The following is a 22699-nucleotide window of genomic DNA, read 5'->3' as shown; positions in this document are numbered from 1 at the left end:
AATCAACATTTTAGGTGAAAGTAAGCAACTTTCTTGGATAGTTTCCTGGATAATCAAGATCATTCTCTCTTTAGAGGACTGAGGTCTTCATCTTTGTGTGGTAGCAGATACAAATTTGACCCCCCTAACTCTGTGTGATTTAATATAATAGTAGTATAACAGAGTGGCTAACCAGTCTAAATCAGTGGTTCTCAAAAGTTTTCACATCAAGGGCCCCTAAACTGACACAAATTAGGCCTCAATTTGATAAGATGTTATCCTAGCATTTATTACAGAAAGTGTATGAAACCCATGCCCAAAATACTCATTGTGTTACTTATGAATGAAAGTGTAGTGAAAGTAGATTATTCCCTTTTTTTCCCCTCAAGAAACCCTCTAAACAATATGGCTCTAATGTGGTTGTAAATTCCTGAAAACCAAATGAATGCTTGTTAGGCCATGTTATTTTTGTCTTGGTCTTGCCCCGCTCATGTACAGTATCTTGACTGGTGTCTGTATTAAATCAGACTAGACAGAAAAAACGTCAGTCTAGATGGGTTACGTACTCCAGCAGCTGCTTTGTCAGCTCTTTGTCTAATCAACTAGACTTGGTCAAAACGTAGTATATGGCTGGACTGTGTATGAAACACTAAAGTGGCATCACATGGCATACTGAGTGGACCAATGGCATAACCTCATCATTCAGTCAGTCACTGTTAGTCAGGGACAGACTTTAATGTTTATAGCACTGGTCCGCTGCGATCCAGCCAAAAAGCGTAGTCTCGATCTCGGACCTGAAATAAAATGCATTTTGTGATGGCTTTGAACATTGCTCAAGTTCTCACAGTACCATCTATTTCACACAATCACAATAAGAGAAGAAAAAAACAGGTAATTTTTACTGTAAAACAATACTGTAGCTTAGACGTGTTTTCCTTGTGCACCATGCAGATCTGAATAAGAGATTGTCACTTTCACAGACGTGTGCTGTTAGAGGTGAAGTTTTACTGGCTGCTGTCATTATGTACGAGCTGAGAGACACATTCCTGCTCACAGACATGGAGGGAGGGGGGGGGGTTACAGGTTTATGGTGGGGCAAAGGTCTACGGAGTTGTGTGTGTGCTATTCTATTGAGACTGTAATGCAGCATACTCGTCAGCATGTGTTATGTTCATTCAACCTGGAGGTGACTGACCCCGGAGAAAGTTCTCTGTTAACAGTTACATGAGGTCATCCGGCCCACTGACAAAGTGATCATCGGTGTTAGTCAACATAGATGCAGTATTAAATGTTATTTTTATTCCTAGGTTGATGCATTTTGAAAAGACTGCGTTTGAACACTACATGATACTTGCATGAAGCTGGGAGATGTTATGTGTATGTGTGTGTGTGTGTGTGTGTGTGTGTGTGTGTGTGTGTGTGTGTGTGTGTGTGTGTGTGTGTGTGTGTGTGTGTGTGTGTTTACTTTGTCTACCTATGTAAACAATATGTTTTATGCTTGTGTTTTTTATGCTAACACATGGGTCAATAACATCTGCTTTTCCAGCTTTATCTTCTCTAAAGCTTTTGTTGAGCTGCAGCGTATAGGTGTTTCTCAGTCATTGACTGCGGCCTTCAGACAGACAGTTACTGAAGACAGATGGATAGATATACATGACAGATGGGGAGAGATATACAGGCAGAGATGACAGACACATTTGAGGAGAGATGGAGACAAAACACGGCAGACAATGAGTGAGGCTGAGGATGGTTGAGAGGCCATACATATGCTACAATAAGAGGATTTTAAAAACAGGAAAAAACAAATATGTGAGATGTAAACACAAGTGAGATGATACATAGGGAGATAGATAGATAGATTGATAGAAAATGGGAAACAAATTTACAAGCCACTTGGAAAAATGTGTGTTCTCAAGGGACTTGGGAGGGGTTGCCTAGCACTAGAGTTATAATTGTTCTTTCAGTTTTCCATTGTGTTTATTTAGGTGTTAAGTATGTCCTCCTTTCACACTGCAATATGAAAACAACATCTTTGTATGAGGAAAGTAAGGAGTGTTGCATTCCTGATAGGCGTTCTGGTCAGCTTGCATTGGGTTCTCTCATCATTTTTTGGATAAACTAGTAAACCTGTAACCAAAAGGGTTGTTTATATACCTAATCTTTGCCTTTACCTTAAGAATAAACATAAGGAAGATCTCACGCCTGCTTCAAACATAGATGATTGATTTAGGACAGTTAGTCAACCAAAGAAAATCTTGGTCGACTGAAGTCATACATATATTCAACTAATCAATTAGTCACAGGGTTGCGGGGGGAGTTGTTGGATGTTACAGAACAGAGAGAACTCAGCAGCCACACGTTTGGACATTTGGAGCTAACCTCGTAGTATTTGAACAAAACTTATTTAACTCACCCTCTATCGTGGACAACTCTGCTGTCAGAGCACGGGCTGAGATAGTCATGGAGCTTGATGCATCATGCACTGCTGCGTCCTGCAAAACCAAACCCATCCGTGTATAGTCTTCAGGTCTTTAACTCCATGATCTGTGTCACAGTTTACATGCGGAGTGATTTATTAAAGCCAAATTAACAATATCAATTTAACATTGGTCTTTTTAGGCAATTCTTTAGAAGAGTGTCAATGTGTCTTGTAGATAATCCTTTTGCACTTAGCCAACATGAAAGCCGAGTCACTAATGAACTGAGATGTAGCACGATGGAGCAGAAACAAGTCCCTGTGATTTCCATGAAAAACCAGAGGCCAAACAAAGCCCAAAGAAAGTAGTTGTTTAAAGGAGGGGAGTACGACAAGGTGACAAGTTAGAGCTACAGCAGTTGCACTCTGCAGTCAAGTGTATTCTTACTCCTTCAGTCCTTTGCTTGTGCACTGTCATTATGTTATAATTCACGGTGTTTTCTGTCTAACTTTCTGAGAGGGGAAGCCTTTGCTGTGACGCTCTGACATCTGACATCTCTATGTGCTTTTTTTTCTCTTGTAACCATTGTGCAACATGTCCTTTTTAAATTACAACATTCTGTTATGGTAAAGGTGCAAAAACCAAATATTTTCTCCTATTTATTATTGAAATATGACTATTTTTGTTTGAGATAGCATTATGTTTTTTCCTCTTGTTCTTTGAGTTTTTTATTTGAGCTTTACTGTACAGAGTTTGACACTCAAAGGATGTGTTCACATTCATCTGCTGACGGAGGAGTTTAAGTCCTCTACCTGCAAGCATGGGCCAGTATTCAACTTACAAAAGTGTGATGTGGAAACTTGAAGCCTCTAGTGCACTGAGAATTGACTGTTGTTGTCGTACCATTGTTCATTTTAGCATGACAAAAAGTATTTTTTTACAGCAGCGTCTTTTTGATGTGCTGGGAGCCAATCATATCTGTATTCTGTGAGACCACTATTGCTGGGGAAAATATGAGCAGGTAATCCCCCACGCTAACTAAAAGCTCTATACTCCCACTTCAGATGCAGTGGGTCCTTCTCGTTATCACTCATCGTGTTTCACGTTTACAGACCAAAAAAGCAAGAAAGTGATGCTGAGAGCATTTGATTTGGGAAGAAAAAGAAACAGACTGAACATAAGTACAGCAAGTTCTAGGACAGGTGTAACTTTATCAGATGTGAGCTACATGCTAAAATTAGAATGCATGTCAGGATAGTAATACGTATTTGCTTGAGACAAGTATCAGTCAGTGGTTAGTTACTAGGTCTGCAACTAACCTTTATTTTCTTTATTTTTGATGTACTTATTTAATACTCATTTTGCCTGTAAGACAGCAGAAAATAGTACAAAATGCCCAAGTCACAATTTCCCAGAACCCAAAGGGACATATTTAAATTGCTTGTTTCGTCACATTAATAATCCAGAACCCAAAGATATTAAACTTCCAATCACATAAAACAAGAGAAAGCAGCAATTTTTAGAAGCTGAAACCAGAGAATATTTAGTGTTTTTCAGTAGCCAAATAATTGATAAATTTTTAGTTTATTCACTAATCACTTAAACAACTACTTATTTCAACTTTTTGTGTTTCAACTCCATTACAATAAAGAAAGGAAGCAGTATACAGTCTAACACTTTTTTTTTTTTTTTTTAACTCAAAGCGCAGGCAGTGAGTTAGTCGGGGGCTGACCATTCGGATGCAAGTGGCAGAGAGCTTAGATGTCAGCAGGGAAATGAAAGTGTCTGGTGTCTCAATGTTTACTGTTGAGGCTTGTTAACTGACTGACTGATGGTTTGATGGCAAGAGGAGACGTCCTGTTGACTCACTCTGTGGGTTACCCATGTGGGGGCAGCTCGGCTTCTCCGGTGCTGTGTTTGACAAACGCATACTCACGCACACACAAGCGTGGTATACTGAGATGAGTTAAGGCACGTATGTGTGTTGCTGTAAGCCTGTTCCGTTTATTCAGATGTTTTCCCACAGCCTCTGTAAAGCGTGAAGGCATCAGATCCCCATCAGGCTGTTTAGTCTAAGTTGCTACAGGTCACCAGGTGGACGCAGAAATGCACTCATGCACATTGGTGTCTCCTCCATTTCCATACAGATGTTCTCATTCATGCACCAGCTTTTACACTCTCACAAAGTCTGTTGGTTTAAAACTCCCCTAAATCACCTACACCATGGAGATTTCCATCCTCTTAGTACCTATAAGTCTTAAGGCAGTGGTTCTTTTTAACAATATTTAACTCTTTGTTTTTGAATCAGACAGTTTTGACTGTAAATCTTTGCTTGTCTCTTGTGATTATGGTACTGAACATGTGGTTCTGACTGCAGGGGCACATTAATGTTGTGCTTCCCCACAAAATCCCATTAGTCAGCATTCACAACATTGTGTTTGGCGCCATATGCTTCACTCTGACTCACTCAATGGTTTGGGTGTGAACAAGTGTGTTTACACAGTATACTATGTATAGTATATCTGTGCGTGTGTCTTAGTTTAGCCATACTGACACTTGATGGGTTTTGTGGTTCCTCCTTTCCCCCAATTGCTCAGGGAGGATGTGGAATTTTCCTTCCTGTTTTTTTCTCTCTAAATGTTAGTTAGACAACATTTCAGTTGCTGAGTTTCTTGATGTTTCAGATTCCTTCTGGCTTCAACTGGGGTAGTAGAGTCTGACCGGCACAGGATAGAGTGATGTGCATGTGAAAGTTGCACAATAAACTGATCTTTGTAGCAAAATAAGCCCTTTGTATCACACAGCCACACCTTTTATTCCCCCCCCCCCCCACACACTATTAATGCTTTCTGTGGAAGCTAAAGTGATACAAATTGCTCTCTCTGGACAAGTGCAATTCATATTTTATAGGATAAGTTACACAGAAAAAAGTGTCCTTCTCTTGACTTCTGAGTTTAAAGAGTTTTCACCTTTTAAAAAAAGAGGAAGTAAAATGTTGAATGAATCATGGGCTGGCCATTTGTCATGCATATTTCATTTAATGAAGTCATATTTCTCTTGTCTTTCAGGCCCAGAACAAGGAGACAGGAGCTCTGGCTGCAGCCAAAGTGATTGAGACAAAAAGTGAGGAGGAGCTGGAGGACTACATCGTTGAGATTGATATCCTGGCTAAATGTGACCACCACTATATCGTCAAGCTGCTCGATGCATTTTATCATGACAACAAGCTATGGGTAGGTTAAAACAAGCATCTAGCGCTGATAGTGTTAACCACACACTCGTTAACCCCATCCTGCTGTCTATTTCATCTTTTCTGAGCTGAACACTATTGAACACACCTGCCATAAAAGTACTAAATGCTTTGCTGCTGCAAAGGGACACTGTGGTCAATGTTGATGGTGTGTAAGACTAGTGCATAATGTATCAAAGGGATTTATCTAATGTCTATACTGTTACCTTCTACGCAAGACATATTGTTTGTACTGTGCTGAGCATCCAGCAAGCTTTCTTTGCAACATAGCAAAGCATAGCATCATGTCATCTACGGTGTATTGCTCCAACATGAAAGCTCTGTTTAAAAAAGAAAGATAAGAAAACGTGGATTGTCTTAAAGGTAATGACAGAAAACCCCTTGGGTGACATGAAGCATCAGAAGTGTTACTGCAAGAATGAAGATCAATTTCAGTTCAGTGTTTTATGCTCTCAAGTTATTTTTCCTCTCCACGCTCGCTCACTGGGTCAAGTGTAAACTTTTCAACTCCCTCTGTAATCTTAGTCTATCTGGCCAAGGAAAATAGTAGTGACCTCATGCTGGGCCTCGACCTTGAATATCTGAGGAATTACAAGCCAGCGTTTAGACTAAAGATAGTTGTCTTAGTCATTTTCTTTACCCCTCTAACTCTCATGCTGTGTTAAACATAACATTTAGAGTTTAGATCTAACTTGTGTGGGTTTTGTACTGTACGAAAATGTATTGAAGATGTTGAGTATAAGACAAATGTCAAACACCCAAAACCTGAAAAACTACTTATCACTAGAAGACCTGGGGTCTGCTTCTACACCTACACATAGACACGCACACACACACGTACACACAGCTGTGTCACAGCCCCGGAGCCAGTCATGGTTGTGTTGGCCATAGCTGGAATTCCTGAGCGTGGAAGGTGGACGTCCCCCCATAACTCAAAGCTGGACTCTGTGAGACTGTGTTAGTTTGTACTTATAAGTCAAATGTACAAACATCCCTGCTTGCAGCATTCAAGCCACATGCTTCCTGTGGGTATGGGTGTGTGTGTGTTTGTGCACTTTTGCTTTACTCTCTCACTTCAAAGCTTTGTTCAGATACTAATATATATATACTCTAACTTTGGATACACATTTACTCTGAATCTCTCCATTGAATATATTTTAAGTGCAAACCACCCTTTTCATTGTTAGTGTAGAAACGTGCAGACAAAAATGGACATACAAGAATTATATAAAACGTGAAAAAGTGCAACAAGCATTGCACCTCACTGTTGCTCACATGCCTCAGGATCTTAACAATTAGCCCAGTGGTTGGTGGTCAGGCCTCAGTAACCTCCTGTTGGGTGGACCGGGCAGGGGTGAGATGATGCATTCCAGTGCCGACCCACCCGTTCTGCTTTCTACCCAGTAAGAGAGGGATAGAGGAAGAAAGAAAAAAAGAGACAGTGTGAGAGAAGGGCTGTTTGTTCCCTTTTCAGGAACAGTCTGGTCTTGAGGCTGGTGAGGCAGCCAGGCCTGCAGCGTGAGAAAAAGGGGGCCTTTAACATGGGACACAGCTGAGATCAGCACATTGAGAAGAACGAACAGAAAGAGAGGAGGACAGTTAAACAGACAATAAACACAGAGGAGAACTTAACATCATTAAGGAGCATAGTTACTGCTGCCTGTTTAAAACTGCTGGTTCACCCACATGAATTAAAAAACACTTCTGACTCACCTTTATTGGTATCTAATCATGCAGTTTTTTTGTCACTGTTGAAAATGAAGACAGAGTAATGGAGACACTGTTTCTGTTGGATACCACCACAGCTAAATGAGTAAAATGTTAGTTTTTAAAAGCCTTGTACAATGTTATAAAGAATTATGTAAATTTTTCTAAGGACACATTAAGAGCCTTTATCAATCGCTGGCAGTGTGCAGCAGCAACTTAATCATCATCAGTAGAACTTGAATTCTACTACAGACATGTTTAATATAGACTTCACACTTAAAGCTCACATTCACTTGAGAGGATTTTTGTGCTGTTACTTTGTGTAAATACATTGAGAGCCACTAAACCGCACTCAAATGTTTGTTTAAACATACTTGTCCAGTAGACATGATTCTGACTCTGATTTGGTGGCCTGTTACTGACATACATTAATCAATACTAAAGCCTGCAGTTCACAGTTCAAGCAGAGATCCAGCAGAAATGTCAAAAGAAGATGTAATGTAAAGCGATATCACAAATGCTAACATTTGTTTTGAATGTCCACCTTCTGCTGTTCCAAATCCAACCATCTGTCAAAAGCGGTCATTGAAACTTATCAAAAATTCAAACTGTTCGGTAAGTATCAATCTCGGAACCCATCAGCTATTATCTGACGATGATTTATCCTCTGGGGGCAACAGCCAATACTTTGGGGGTTCCGGTGTAGACCGTGGATATCTGAATATCGGTTAACAGATCTGGGCCAAGACTACTTCTTCCATGCGCTGGTCATTGTTTACAGTCCGATTAGCAACTTCAGACAACCCTGATAATTCAACTAATCTCTATTAACAAATATAAACATATGGATGCAGATATATAAAATAAAAAAAAACATAAAGCTAAAATTACATCAGAAGATAGCCAATGGGTTCCAAGATTGCATCTCAGCCAATGTCTTCTTGTTCTTTTGCTCTCCACATGGACTGTTTACCTTCATGCATCCAAAGCCTGCTTAAATGTGATTGGTTACCACTGCTTGGACTACAGATGGATTACAAATGGAGACCACAGTGCTTCTGGTACCAAACTCTTTTCCCGTTGTCTACAGATTCTGCATTCATATGCAGATATCTGTTTATAGGGATTTTGGAAGTATTGACTAAAGAACTCAAATTTATGTACACTAAAATTAAGAATATAGACCGATTCTAGATTTAAGATATTGTGGTTTAATCCCTTTTTAAAGCACTGAGATCTTACAAATAGGACAACAGGTTTAATGCCTGAATACCTAAGCCCTCAGCTCAATAGTGGGAAAGTGCTACTAATGTTTTGCTATGAGTTTTTCATTTCTGTGTTAATGTGCGTGTATGTTGTGTGCCACCCAGTCTTTATTTTGAATGGAAGATAAAAAGCATTGGGTTCTTGTTGTAATTTTAGGTACTGAAGTGAACGGATACAATCTTTTTAACTGTATTCATTCACCATTATTTGCATAGGGTCCATATTATGGCACCAGCTATGGTTGCAAGAAGACTTTCATGACACTGCTCTGCCTCAATGGAAGTCAGTGTGTTTTGTCCTTGTTGGCACCACCTCATATACACCAGAGAGAAAACACAGATCACTGAAACATTACTCATCTTCATGAGTGAGAAAGTATAACAGTGTGTCTGTGTGTGATTCAGGGTTAATATGGTTATATTCCTTTCTGTATTTGCGATTGCAGCAGGTCTTTGTTGGCAAACTGCCTTTTACATTCTTTAGGCCTTCTGACAAACTGAGGTGGGAAATCACTGTAAAAGCACGAGCCGTGAATTGGAGGAACACTGCAGCATCAGCACAGCCTGCCCTGTTTATTTTAAAGCTCTTTAGATCTTGACGACTGTGTCTAACTTGTTTCAGCTTGACTCAAAAGGGAATAAAAAGGCATTTGTATATGGTGATATTTATTATAAGCCTTTGCACAATACCAGCTTTTTTTTGGCAAATTCAGATTAATCTCTTTTAGTCAAAAATTAAATGAATACATTAAAACAGAAACACTGGCATCTCCAAACAACAGGGTGTTTCTTTGGCTGAATTTTGGGCCCAAGTCTCCTTTTTCTGTGTGTGACAGTAACAGAGAGAGGAAGGCTTGTGTCTGTATGAATGCTCAGCCCATTGTGGGTATGCTTTGCATGTAGCTTGACCAGTTGGGGCACATTCTTCACCGCAGCACAACACGTCATCCAGAATTCTTTCAGGCCGGGAGAGCAAATCGGCTGCAGAGACACAGACAAAAACACAAACCAGTTGCCTCTGAAACTTGTTGTGTGATGTACAGCTGTTTAGGTTGGGCAGTACAGTATGTTACCAGTGAAGCATACTTAATTTAATTTAGATGGGGGTATTTATTTATTTATAGCCCAGCCAATACTGATGTAGGTATTTTGGAATATAAAAAAATCAGATGATATATTGGCCGATAGTTAGAAGCTACATATTGAGTGGGGCATTTCACATTTGAAAAATCTACTTTTCAGCACTCTGGTCGACAAGAGTGTGAGGGTTAGGGTTTGATGTGGTTTGTACTGAAACTTGTTATAAACATACAGATAATGAAGATTAAAGTTTTTGGTTGTTAAACTCACAGACACATATTCAGTGTTAAACATATACTGCTTTACTTTACAGTTTCTTTATCAGAGCTTTAGTCATCATGTCTGTGTGTTCAGGAAACGTGGTTATAAACTAAGAGCAGATCTTATACAGTAAGGAGATATACAAGTTGGAAGCAGACGAGTATTTAACAAGCAGACTAGACTGTCTTTCCGCCGTCTGCGTTTTAGAAATAAAGATAAGATGTTAAACTGTCTTTTTAAAAGAGATCATGACAAAGTCAAACATCCTCGATAATACATGACAAGCTGATGGGGTTTGTCAATCCAAATATTACAAATGAATATATTGTTCTTCCTTGAGCAGCATGCCAAGATTGACGTTCCTCATTTTCGGGCTTTCCACAAAGTGTCTTCATGTGATTGTGTACATAGAGGCATGCGTACTTACTCATATTCATCTGTTCCTTGTGTGTGTGCGTGCGTGTGTATGTGTGTGCACGGCTTTGTCTGGACTGAAACTCCACTCCCCATCCAGTACCAGGTTGATGCTTTGACACTGTTGTCATAGCAAGCAGGTCTCCATGTTTAAATGGCAATGACATCACACAGCAAGTATGCCACAAACCGCCTAAGGTTGATCTTTGGTCATTTGGAATCACTGATTTAATTTATGCATATCAGACAATTCTACATTTACACATGTACACACACAGTTTTGTGAACACAGCTCAACTTCTCTGCAGAGGAAATCATATCCTCTCTTTTTTTTATGGTACCACTTCATTTGAATAAAACATTGAGAGGTTTTTCTGACAGTTGTGTATGAGACTGACTATGTAGGGCTAGGAAATGAAAGCATATTGTTGGAGGTTGCCAACAAGAAACCATTTAGGGAGTTTTTTTTTTTCTTCTCTGTCTCCCTCTTTTTTTGTATTTTTATTTCGCTGCTGATATGGTATTATATATTTGGCAGTGAGCCCTTGGGAGTGTGTAGAGTTAACAACCTGACAGTCTTATCACACACTTTAGTCTGAATCCAGCTGTCCACTTTGCAAAGTGTGTGTATTCTAATACTTTCACCACAGATGTCAAAGAGTGTTTGACTGATGTAGAGCAGGGAGAGCTTTGCAGGTAGTGATGACATAACATTCAGTGCTGGCTCGTAATACATGAAGACAGAGATACTTGGTTACATTGAGGACCATCTGATGAAGTCATTCATTTTTTTCTGCTTGTCTAAACAAGAAAAGTGATTAATTTATAAGCAGGTATCTGTATATTAGAATAATACAATAGAATCTTTAAATGATGCCTCTTTCATGTGTAAAATGTAGTTGTTCATGTGCTGATGTAGGAGAAAAAAAAGTTGTGATATTCCTGTTGCTACATATAAATCACTGCAAAACTAAATTGCAGCTTTCAATTGTATGTTTATACTTTCAAGTTGAATCTCACCTTTTTCTTTCCTCCCCTTCTTTTTCCAGATCATGATCGAGTTCTGCCCTGGAGGTGCTGTGGATGCCACAATGCTAGGTAAATCCCGCTTTTCCTTATCCTCCCTGTCATGAAAGTCGACATCCACCCCTATGGCAATTCTGTGATTTACACCTGTCCCTTCAGCTGTGACTTTTGAGGAAATGTAGAGATGTGATTAAAAGGGCCAAAGATGTTCTGTCAAGCTATGATTATCTTCTCTTGGAAAAATCTTCCTTTGCTTGGATGATCATCGTGTACTGCAGCTTCACTAATCGGGCCTTCGATGCTCTAGAAAGTCAGACATAGTGAAGTCCTCCGGTGTGGGAAATCCCCCTGGTCTGTTTTCACTGGATAATCCACATCCTCATAACTGTCTGTACCCCCACTGCAGCTAACCAAACACAGACACAGTAGAATAAAGTCTGCAGGGTAGGACTAGCTTCGATGTGTGTACGCTTTTCTGATCTGGGATTACTTATCCAGCAACACTATCTGAGGGGCTTGATATCACAGATTTACCTTTTAAATGTTTTCTCTGGAGGAGTTCACACACTACATCAGTCCTCAAGACTTTGTTTTGCTATGATTGTACGTGCACTAAATATGGAATGTGCAGGATGTGCATATTTGCTTTTGAACCTCCTCCATCCTCCGCTCTTTTCTCTACTGACCCACCTTCAACCTCAGCCCTCTTCCATACCCTGTATTTAATCTCTCCATCTCCTGTCTCTTTCCTCCGCCTCTCCCGTACTAATCAGAGTTGGATCGTGGACTGACAGAGCCGCAGATTAAGGTGGTTTGTCGGCAGATGCTTGAGGCTCTGGTCTACCTCCACAGCATGAAGATCATTCACAGAGACCTGAAGGCTGGTAACATCCTCCTCATGCTGGAAGGGGACATCAAACTAGGTAAGGCTTTAAATATTTATGCTTATAAATATTGTTTTACCATAGTTTTTTTATGCTTTAGTATACAAAAGTGACATTTTAAGATAATTTAAATTAAATTCAAGTAACATAATATTTTCTGCATTGTATTTGTGCAGACAATACAGCCTAATGCAACATTTTGTTTGTGCTTTAATTATTGAAAAGGTTACTAGTGGTACTATGCACAATTAATTACACATTTAAAAACCCTATCATTTTGAGGGTTGATACAGTACAACTTTTCTTAGAAACATGGAAGTGATGCTCAGTGTCAGTACATGCACTGAATTTACAAAAAGCAATAACATTTGACTAAAACAGGAATACCTTCACGCTTGCTGACACACGTGAGCACACACAGTTAGAGGCCCTGTACCCCTCCTGTGGTGTAGTAGGAGGATCACAAGTGAGCATTGTGTGGGAAAACTGCATTCTGGGAAGTTTAGCATATTTTCATGTATTGGCTTTTTGAAGAGTCCTCCACATTCTTCACATTGCACAGCTGAAGTTGTGGATCCAACCCAGTGGCCAGTATGTTTTGGATTAAAGAATAGCTTTCCAGAAAAGGGGAAAATGTTTCTTACTGTACTTTTTCATGTTTTGTGTGTCGATTAAGGCCGTGCTGATTTTTCTAAATAGCTACCTGATATTTATATCCTTAGATCTAAAACAATGAGTAGAGCAATCAAGTCTTTGGAACTGACTGTTTTTACAATCCTTTTCCTATTGGAGAGAGTCATTTGATTCAGTGGCAAAATGTTTTATCACAAACATCTCTTGACAAAGCCTTACATTAACTGGGGTGAACTCTAATATAGCTTGGTCAATTTTGTTTGTGTGTAATTTGATTCTAAATTGGTTGTAGGTTCATGATTTTATTGCTGTCTGTTTCTTTATTTTTCTTATTCAAAAGACAGTTTGTCAGCCTCTTCATTCATTGAGTTGGACCTCTTGTTAGAGACCTTTTCATTGCCTTGCGTTCCTCCCTAAAACACCATCGTTTGATGTAATCACTGGGAGTTGCCCTTTTTAAAGTCATTAAGTCGTGACACTGACTCATTTACAGCCTCCAAACACATCTCACAACATGCAAATTCAGACAAGGCAGCAATTAACTGTTGTTCAGGGTCATCTAACCATCTCTTCATGTGGCATAGTCAGTTATACATTTCTTGGGATTATATTTATAAATCTCTTTAGAGACTGTTGATCTCTAGCTATACTCTGCTATGTGACCAATTTTGAGAGGACTTCCTACACACAAACCTTATTATGGTAATGATTAGTATTAAGGCAAATCAGGCAACAGAGCTGTATTGTTATCAATGCTTATAATTGATTAGATTATTTCTTTCTTTCCACTTAAAGGGGACCTATGATCCTTTACCTTATTTTCAGTCATCTATATAATGTTGCAGTGTCAAATGTTCAGGTAAATATATGTAGAAGTTATCCCTTTGAGCGAAAGCACCGGTTTCACACTATTCCGAATGCTCTGCTTCCAATCCAGCGCCAGCCACTTCGGCTTGTGACGGATATCTTTTTACGGTCATCTGCTGCATGCACAGCACACGACTTCGTAGCTTCGCTCCACTAACATTATGGGGGTAGTCATGTTGTGCCTCAACTCCAGTCAAGCTGGTATACTTGTTTTTCCACTACCCAGCATGGAAAAGTAAAATAAATTGTTGACCAGTTGGATCTGTGCTGGTTGTCTGCAGCTCTTTATCAAATATCTCATCTGAGATATGTAGGTTAGAACAGTTTGCGGAAAATCATGATAATGCTTTTTGAGAAACACATCCTTCGTGATTCTTCCAGAGAACATTCAGTAATGGGGTTAAACCCAGCAGTTTTTATAGATGTACTGAAGCTGACTTGACCTCTGCATTCATTGGGTCAACCTGTATTAGTATGGATTTACCAGAATATCCTTTTAGTAACTTCAGGACACTGATGTGTAAACTCTCATTTGATGCCATATAAAAGCAGTAGCACTATTTAGTATCTTTGTCAGAAGTAAAAATTATTTCTGCAGAGGTTTAGGCTGCAGCAGTCCAATACCTTTAACTGGGAAGTTGAGGATTGTAGTCTGCAAAACAAAGACAGTCACTTATATCCCTATAATAGAACATGCCAGCTTGTAATTGAAGCAGTTAGTCTGCTGCCTTGCGAGTAAAAGTCATACAGCCTTTGCCAAACACCTCAGCCTCTCAAAATATTCTTACTCACAGAAAAATGCCTTCAGCCAAAATGAAAACAACACCCCTGTAATCTGAGGGTCAGGTCAGGAAGTAGGGGGCAGCTTGTTTGGGAAGCAGGACTGCTATAAATTCACAGATTATGACTTTGGTGTCTGTGCCCATTACAATGTCGGGACATTTTTACAATCTACAAACTATGTGTTTACTACAAGGGGGAAAAACATTGAGGTTTTTGAACTGAGAAATGCTGCAGGGGAAAGCCTACCAGCTATCTCACGTCATCCTTTTGTCTCTTCTCAATTCTTTAGCTGATTTTGGCGTTTCGGCAAAAAACACCAAGACCCTACAAAGAAGAGATTCTTTCATCGGGACGCCATACTGGTGAGTAAGACATGCAGAGAAAGAACAATGCATGTGCTTAGGGGATTTGTTTTTGCAGAAACTGAGTTGAAAAACCATTTAAATCTAAAATACCAGATGGGAATATCTGTTTTGCTTATTTCAGTGAATTAAATACCTAAAACAGTCCTGTTCACTGATTTGGAATAAGGGCTGCAATTGATGATTAACTATTAATCTGCTGATTCTTTTATTTCATCAATTAATTAATTAGTCATTTTGTCTAAAACTAAAATTGTGAAAATGCCGTTATAATTTCCCAGAGTCAAAGTTTACGTCTTTGAATGTCTTATTTTGTAAGACCAACAGTCCAAACCCCAAGTATATCTAGTTAACTATCATGTATGATAAAGAAAACAATTAAATCATCACTTTTGAGAAGCTAAAAGCAGCATTTTTTTGGCACATTTGCCTAAAACATGACTAAAATGTAATATATTTGCCAATTAATTAATCATTGCATTTTGAAGGATTTATTCATTTTGTATAAACCATATAGAAAATTCTGTGGCTGTATACATTTCACCTCTCCCTATCTGAGCTTTAAAGTGTTTATTGCTCATTGAAAAAAGATTTCCTTTTACCCACAATAGTTCCATAATACTTAAAGAGCCATGATGTTGTGTACACACAGAACACGTGCGCACACACACACACTTCACTTAAAATTGAACAGACTGAAAATCTACACTGTGAACCTTGTTCCGCAGTGGTATTCCCTCTGTTAACCATTGACTAAAACAGGTTAACATTTATCGGTCATACCCTCCCATGTCTTTGCCCTTATGTTGCACAATACTGATTAGTCTTGAAAAGAATATTACAGACAGGATTGGTATATATCTTTCCTTTTGAAAGTGCTGATTACCAAAGTCAACAGGTAACCAGGTGTAAACATTACTTCCTTTGCACTTGTGTAAATCTAAGAGCACAGATTTAGTTTCGGGTTACGAGAGCAGTTTTGCAAATTATCAGTAAACACAAGTCGACATGAGAAGCGTGTTTGATGTTGACACATGCAAAAATGATGAGTAACAGGGAGGGGAAACTCTCATCTCGCTACAGTCATCATCAGTTAGTCACTGGCTGACACTGCTCAGAGATGAAGTAGGTGTATCTTTATATTAGAACATATTGAATCCCATCAGCACTGATTTCTCAACAAACCAGATTTTTATAGCATATACTTATAATTATACTTATATACTTAAAACCTGTACTTATTAGCGCTGTCCCTTGCTGCTTAGTACTACAAGTTTTCCTCAGGGTCAGGTTATTATGACATAACTTTCACTTAAAATGAGAAAATACATGAAGGATTATAAAGACTTGATCTTGGACATACGGTTTAATGGTTGTACATGTTTAGCCAGGATGTTGTCCCATTTTATGATTCTACCATAGGATGGCAGTGCTTTTAAATACAGCTTTCTCTTTTTATTTCTATCAGAGATCATATGTTCTCATCTTTCTCTTGCAAACACATTTTCTATATATGTGAAATTTACCTGAAAATGACATTATACTGCATATTGCAGCATTTACATAAAAATGTTAATTATATTGTTAATGACAGTATACTGTGTAGCTGTCTTGCTAGTGTTCAGATTCCTTTTTAACTGAGGATTTATTGTCCCACACTATGTAGTTATCCCTGTAAGTGTTAAGTCTTTGTTTCATCTCACTCTCAGGATGGCTCCAGAGGTGGTCATGTGTGAAACGATGAAGGATGCTCCGTATGACTACAAGGCTGACATCTGGTCTCTAGGAATCACTCTGATTGAGCTCGCCCAGATTGAACCTCCTCACCATGAGCTCAACCCCATGAGGGTGCTGCTGAAGATCGCCAAGTCAGACCCCCCCCACCTGGAGCAGCCACACAAATGGTGAGAGCTACTGTATGTTTTAAAATTCAAGTGAATCAAGTGACATGTGCAAACTGAGAAGAGAAAGCAGACAATTTTTGTAAGTGGAGATAAAAACGTAGTCCATCTTCAACTATTGAAGTTTGGAGTCAACAGGGGATCGGATCTTTCCATCTATATTGCACCAGGTCATTTAATTTCATGCAATTTCCACATTTTTGCACACTCACTGTCCTGTAATCTATTGTAGACAATTGATATATCACACTGTCCTCCCCATCTCCACCTGAGCACTATATTGGCCCTTTTAAAACTACAGCAACAACTGTGAGAGAGGCAGGACTTCTCCAAGTGTTGAACCATGACTCCTCTCTCTGTATTACGAAACACAGCTGTGCACAAAGACGATCCACATGTATCAATGTGTACCTTCATTTCTGTTGTTTTTGATTCATGCTTTTTTTTTTCTTGTTTCCCAAAGGTCACAAGAATTTAAAGATTTCCTGAGGAAAGCTTTGGATAAAAACCCAGAAGCCCGTCCGACTGCAGCACAGCTCATGGAGGTAGGTCCTGATGCAATGTGCAATTATAACCTAGCGGATAATATTATATTATACAACGCTGCACTTTGAAATATGACGGAACATTGTCCTCGCTCTGCCCTTATCTCGCACCAACACACATATATGGAGCCTTTTAATCTTCTATTTTAAGACCTGAAAGGAGTGATCTATGCCAGGGGAGTGAGTGGTGGCCTTTTGGGGGACATGTGAGTCTGGGAAGAAGAGAAAAAGTACAGGAGTTGGCAAGAAATGGAGAAAGAGTAGAAACAGTGAAAAAGTTAAGGACATTCTTTAGTTTAGGACATTTAATAGAAGTTTAAACTTTTTTATCATCACTTTCAATATCTCACAAAGTTATTTTTCTTATTATTGCAATCCCCTTCATACAGTAAATATACATAGATTCAGGCTAGTGACTCTAGCAGGAAAGGACTCACTAATGTCTGAGGATGAGGAACCAGAATCTCAAGCAAGAAGCAGAAGAAAAGGGAACAGGGTGTGGATTAAAGCACAAGAGAGTGTCTATTAAAATTCATAGCCACAGTTTCCTGTCTGTATCCCACAGCTGAGGGAATGCCAGCTATTTACATTCCCACTCTCAGCCAATAGTATGTCTGAATCACCCTGAGCTCGCCACCTCTGGCCAATTAGAGAGAGGGAGAGATGAAAATCCTAGACCCAGGCCCGCTGGGAATTCTGCATGTGCTCTCCAGTGGGGGGGAAAGAGACGGGTGTGGTCCGGTTTTTGGTGCTGTGCTGAAAGTTTTAGATGTTTATCATGCGTGCTGATCCTATCGGCTGTCAAGTTGCTTTTACTGGAGATAGTTTTGCAATGATGGGATGAAATTCTTCTGTACAGTAGATGTCAGATGATGTATCTGTTGGTGTGTGGGGCAAGTTTTATCAGTCAGATTTTGTAATGCAGTTATTCATTGGGAGCATATTGATAGGGAAAACAGATGCAGTAAATTAACAGGAAAATAATGATGAGTGTCTGGAGTTAGGGTGCTGATCTGTGGCTGTATTGATATATATTTGTATATTTGGCAGAGAAAATAAAAGAACAAAGTTTCACAAAGTCTTTGTCTTACTGTAGCTTTTAAAAGAGTAGAGGGAACATCTACAACCCTCTTTCTTTCTCTGTCCTCCCCACATGTGTGGTTGTAAGGAATGTATACAAAACAACATGACACAGTATCAGTCACTTTGTCTGCGTGGCTGGCAGGAGACCATCTGGATGACTTGTGCTCAGTATACTGAATATAGCTTCTCCCACATAGTTTCTCATGGTCAGGATTTTTTTTTTTTTTTTGGCATCACTCCCATTCATGTTTCTGCGTGTTTATACTTTTTCTGTTTTTGATCATTGCCTGGTTATTGGGTCATTATTTGGCTAGCTTGTCTTGAAGCCAGAGCTTTGTAGATGATTTGCAACACTGACATGCACACACACACACACACACACACACACACACACACACACCCTAACCTTAGCCATCATGATTACATGCCTAAATCTGACCCTCACCTTGACCTTAATTTGAGCCTAAGTATAACATCAATGGGGCTGTTTACCAAAATCACAAGAAAACATCTAGTGGTATCTAACCATGCATGATTGTTTTGGTTTAATTTGTCCCAGTTTTGAGATATTCATCTTTGAGTTTACAGCCACAATCTGAATGAGGTTGAATTTTACTCATGGAGCATTACCTTGTTATTTAAAAGTAACTTCTCAATGCTGTAAGTAGAGGCAGATATGTGAGAGAAATGTATGTGAAAATTTGGGCAAATAAAAGCCAAATTAGTTTTATTTATGTTGCCAAAAATTACTACATGCTTAACCCTAACTGTTACCCGAACCTTAACATAAACCTAATTATAACCTTTCCCCTAAAAACAAGTCTTAACCTCCAAACCGCCCTTTTGAGGAAGCGAAGGGGAAAAAACAAAAACAACAACCTCTCTCCAGGTTTAAAACTCTAATCAGGCCCTTACAAAGACAGAAGGTGCTGTCATTGCTACACAGGTAACTCTGCCTTCATGCAGCCCCCTGTCTGTTCTGGTTCCCTATTGGGCCATACTGTTCACATTTAACCATTTCACACCCAGCCATGCATGTAATAAGACTTGAAATTCTCCAGCCTCACTGGGTCTGAGGCAACGTAACACCTAAAAGAGAGGACATAAGCTCCACTGATCCACATCTTGATCCATTATGGCAGTAAAACAACATAGCTAGATTTAACAGGGCAGGAATACTACACTGATTGGCTTTTTTCCCTTCAATTTGCCTTCACTTGTAACAATAAATAGCTTTAGGTTAAATTTCAGATGTTAACTACTATAACTAACTTTTTAGTACTCACTTTATTTTCACTTTTTTGGTGGATCTAGTGCAAGAGTAGATTGTCTATGCACTGCACTTATTTATTTACCACCCACGGCAACACTAGCACATCTGCCACACCCTTCTCTAAGCATCACAGACTCAAAAGGAATTTTTCTGGCACATTCAGTGTAGCTGCAAATCAAAGTCCCAACTATTTGCTCATCCCAGTCAACACCACATGTTTTTATGGTTTTAACAAGCTCATGGCTGATCTCTCAGTCTGTTAGTGTGTACTCAGGAAGTTGCTGTGTGGTTGTTGGAGGAATTTCAGTTAAACTCATGTGTCTGTGTGTTTGTTTGTTTGTTTGTGGCCCTCTTCTGCACCACTTGCTGAGTTTGAGTTGAAATCATAAAATGATTATGATATATCAAAGTGGTATGTAGCTATTAGAATTAGGCTAATCTAATATGTTTCATAGATCTCATGAATGTGTTTCCATACTGTTTTTTGTTGATGAATCATTTTGTAATAGTGCAATGTTCTGCAGGACCATTTTTTATAAGCTTGAACTATGAAAATGGCTTATTGGAGTAGTGGAATTGCTCACAATCAGTTTAAAAGTTGAATGGAAGAATAGCTTGGACCTTAAGAACATTTGGACCATAAGATGGGACTGAATGGGCAGCAATGTCCTTATCTAAACAATTCATCTTTCCAATGTGGTGTTCAGTACTAAACGATTAGATGGTAGTCAACACGTTCACTACCTGACTCATTAGACAATAGCTGACTGCTGTTTGTCATCGGAAAAGTTAGAATCTGAAGCCTAATGTACTCCACAAGGACAAGACCATGCATGCACACAACTGTGATCCCACGCAGCAATCGTGCACACACATACACACTTCATGGTCCAGCCCCACTTGTAGCCTTTCCCCTTTGTCAGCTGTTCCAATTAAATTACACAGCAGTGCAAAGCATCTGAATAATAGATGGTCAGCCTTTTATCTCTGCTGCACTCAACTTTTAATTTAGCTTTTTATTCTCTTTGCACTCAGCTTATTAATGCCTTGTTTGCACTTTAGGAAAACACACATTTTATCTTTGGATGCTGTAGAGCTCGAGGTGGCTTGCTATTTTAAGGGTATGATGTTACATTCAACATTGTTGCATCAGTGTGCCATTAACAAGGAGAACTGTATTGTATTGAGCCACAATTCTTGTAGCTGTTCAGGAACTGACAGGTGGCAGATAGAGTTTCCTCTCCAGTGAAAGTCCCCTGTTGCCTTGTTGTTGTGCTTCTCGTCTTTCGCTGCCCCTCAGGAAAACTAATGTATTTGACTGCAACTATATTTTTCACCAGAATTTTTAATTTTTTTCCTTCTTTGTGAGAAATGTGCCTTTCCATTTAAGCAGTGATCACTCTGCACAATATGTTTGACTGATGGGTTAGCCTTAACATCTCATCTCTCCTCTTGTTTCTTGTGTCCACAGCACCCTTTTGTGAAATCACAGACGTCTAACCGTCCGCTGCGGGAGCTGGTGGCCGAGGCCAAAGCTGAGGTCATGGAGGAAATAGAGGACAATAGAGAGGAAGGAGAGGAAGACGACGCCATCGAGCTCACTGCGGTACCAAACCTGGATCTTCTCTCTTTTCCATCCCTTCATTTTCTTCGCTCTCTGAGTGGGCAATCTATGTTCTTCCAGTAGCTTTTTCTGAAAGATCTTCTTGCTGTTTGGCGATGGGTTTTAAGAGCACACATAATTAGCATTCAGAAGGTTTAGGACAGTAACAGTACAGTGATCATAATCTGCTTTGAACGTCGTGTGTCATTTTCAGAACTTTTTCTTCTTGCGTTGCAGTCTAGAGCTGGAAGTTGGAAAAGAGGTTTTATAATTAAGTTGAAAAATAAGCAAGCATCCACTTACCTGTGTATGCACCTATGCCCCAAACAGCACACACCTTCTGACATAACTTTCCACTTATGAAGCCCACACTTGTTGACCCCTTTTTAACAGCATTTTTCGGTAAACACAGCCTTTCTGCTAAAGTTCCATTCTGCAGAAGCCATTCATAAATCCTTAGAAGGCTATGAAATCAGAAAGTGACATAGCGTAAAAGTGCAGTTTCCAGCCCTCAGAACAAACAAAGGAACAGAAACCGGAATACTGGCATTCACCCACACCCACACACGGTTAAATTTAGGCGCTGCCTTCGGCCTCGCTCCTGTATTGAAAAGCTGTCGTCTCACAACCCCTGAAGGAGTAAATAATTTAAGGTTGTACATTGTTCTGCTGCTATACTCTGGCCCTTAAATAAACAAAGAGAGTTTACTGTACGCCAGTGGCCCACAACTACAGAGGATCCTTGAAATACTCTTGCTAACAGGAAACTATGACGATACAATTGTGTTGAGCTTGTGTGGATGTTTTTCTCTCCATGAAGATGGATTCTTGCCCACTTATGTCTTCCTCCTTTAATGCCAACAAGTTAGTGTGATTACTTTCCAGTTTATTGAGGTGAATAACTTTGCCCCAGTGTAGTTACAGTGTAGTTTGAGGGTTAGTTTATACATCCTTGATTTTTTTTATTTTATTTATTGTCAGTTTGTTTTGCCTTTGCCTTTGTCCTTTCCAGTCATCTTATTGATCAAACATTCTAGACTTTGGATTCAGTGTCTAGTTTGTCCAGGAACTGCTATCAGACAATGAGATTTTTAAACATAAAATGTTGAATTTATCATGAAATAAGATTAATTGCTACAGTACTTTGTAAATGGCTGACTTAGTCAAAGCATCATACTTTCCTCCTTAGTCCCTGGCTAACTATAACTCATTTCAGTTGTTTCCTTGTCTCTTCCAACAAGGGCACAGAGCAACATTTTGACACATGCAGTACAGCTATAAGACCCTGGAGACCAGCCAAGCAGTTACCCAACTGTTTATCTCTTCCTATATATCGTACACAGCGAAATAAAGATGTTTGCTGAAA

The 22699-nt window shown here is 39.4% G+C and overlaps 1 protein-coding gene across 1 annotated transcript in view; it reads left to right on the top strand.

Moving 5' to 3' along the window:
- The window catches only part of stk10 (serine/threonine kinase 10), a 36308-nt gene that overhangs the window by 5711 nt on the left and 7898 nt on the right, over positions 1-22699 (top strand). Inside the window, exons 2-8 of the mRNA XM_062432961.1 lie at positions 5465-5629; positions 11423-11471; positions 12173-12322; positions 14856-14928; positions 16638-16832; positions 17293-17374; positions 21202-21336. Coding sequence (XP_062288945.1) covers positions 5465-5629; positions 11423-11471; positions 12173-12322; positions 14856-14928; positions 16638-16832; positions 17293-17374; positions 21202-21336 — 849 coding nt within the window. The remainder of the gene's footprint in view (positions 1-5464; positions 5630-11422; positions 11472-12172; positions 12323-14855; positions 14929-16637; positions 16833-17292; positions 17375-21201; positions 21337-22699) is intronic.

This window comes from Scomber scombrus, chromosome 14 (genome assembly GCF_963691925.1).
Source record: "Scomber scombrus chromosome 14, fScoSco1.1, whole genome shotgun sequence".
NCBI lineage: Eukaryota > Metazoa > Chordata > Actinopteri > Scombriformes > Scombridae > Scomber > Scomber scombrus.
The sequence above is the reverse complement of the archived record's forward strand: the minus strand, read 5'-3'. Positions and strand labels throughout refer to the sequence as shown.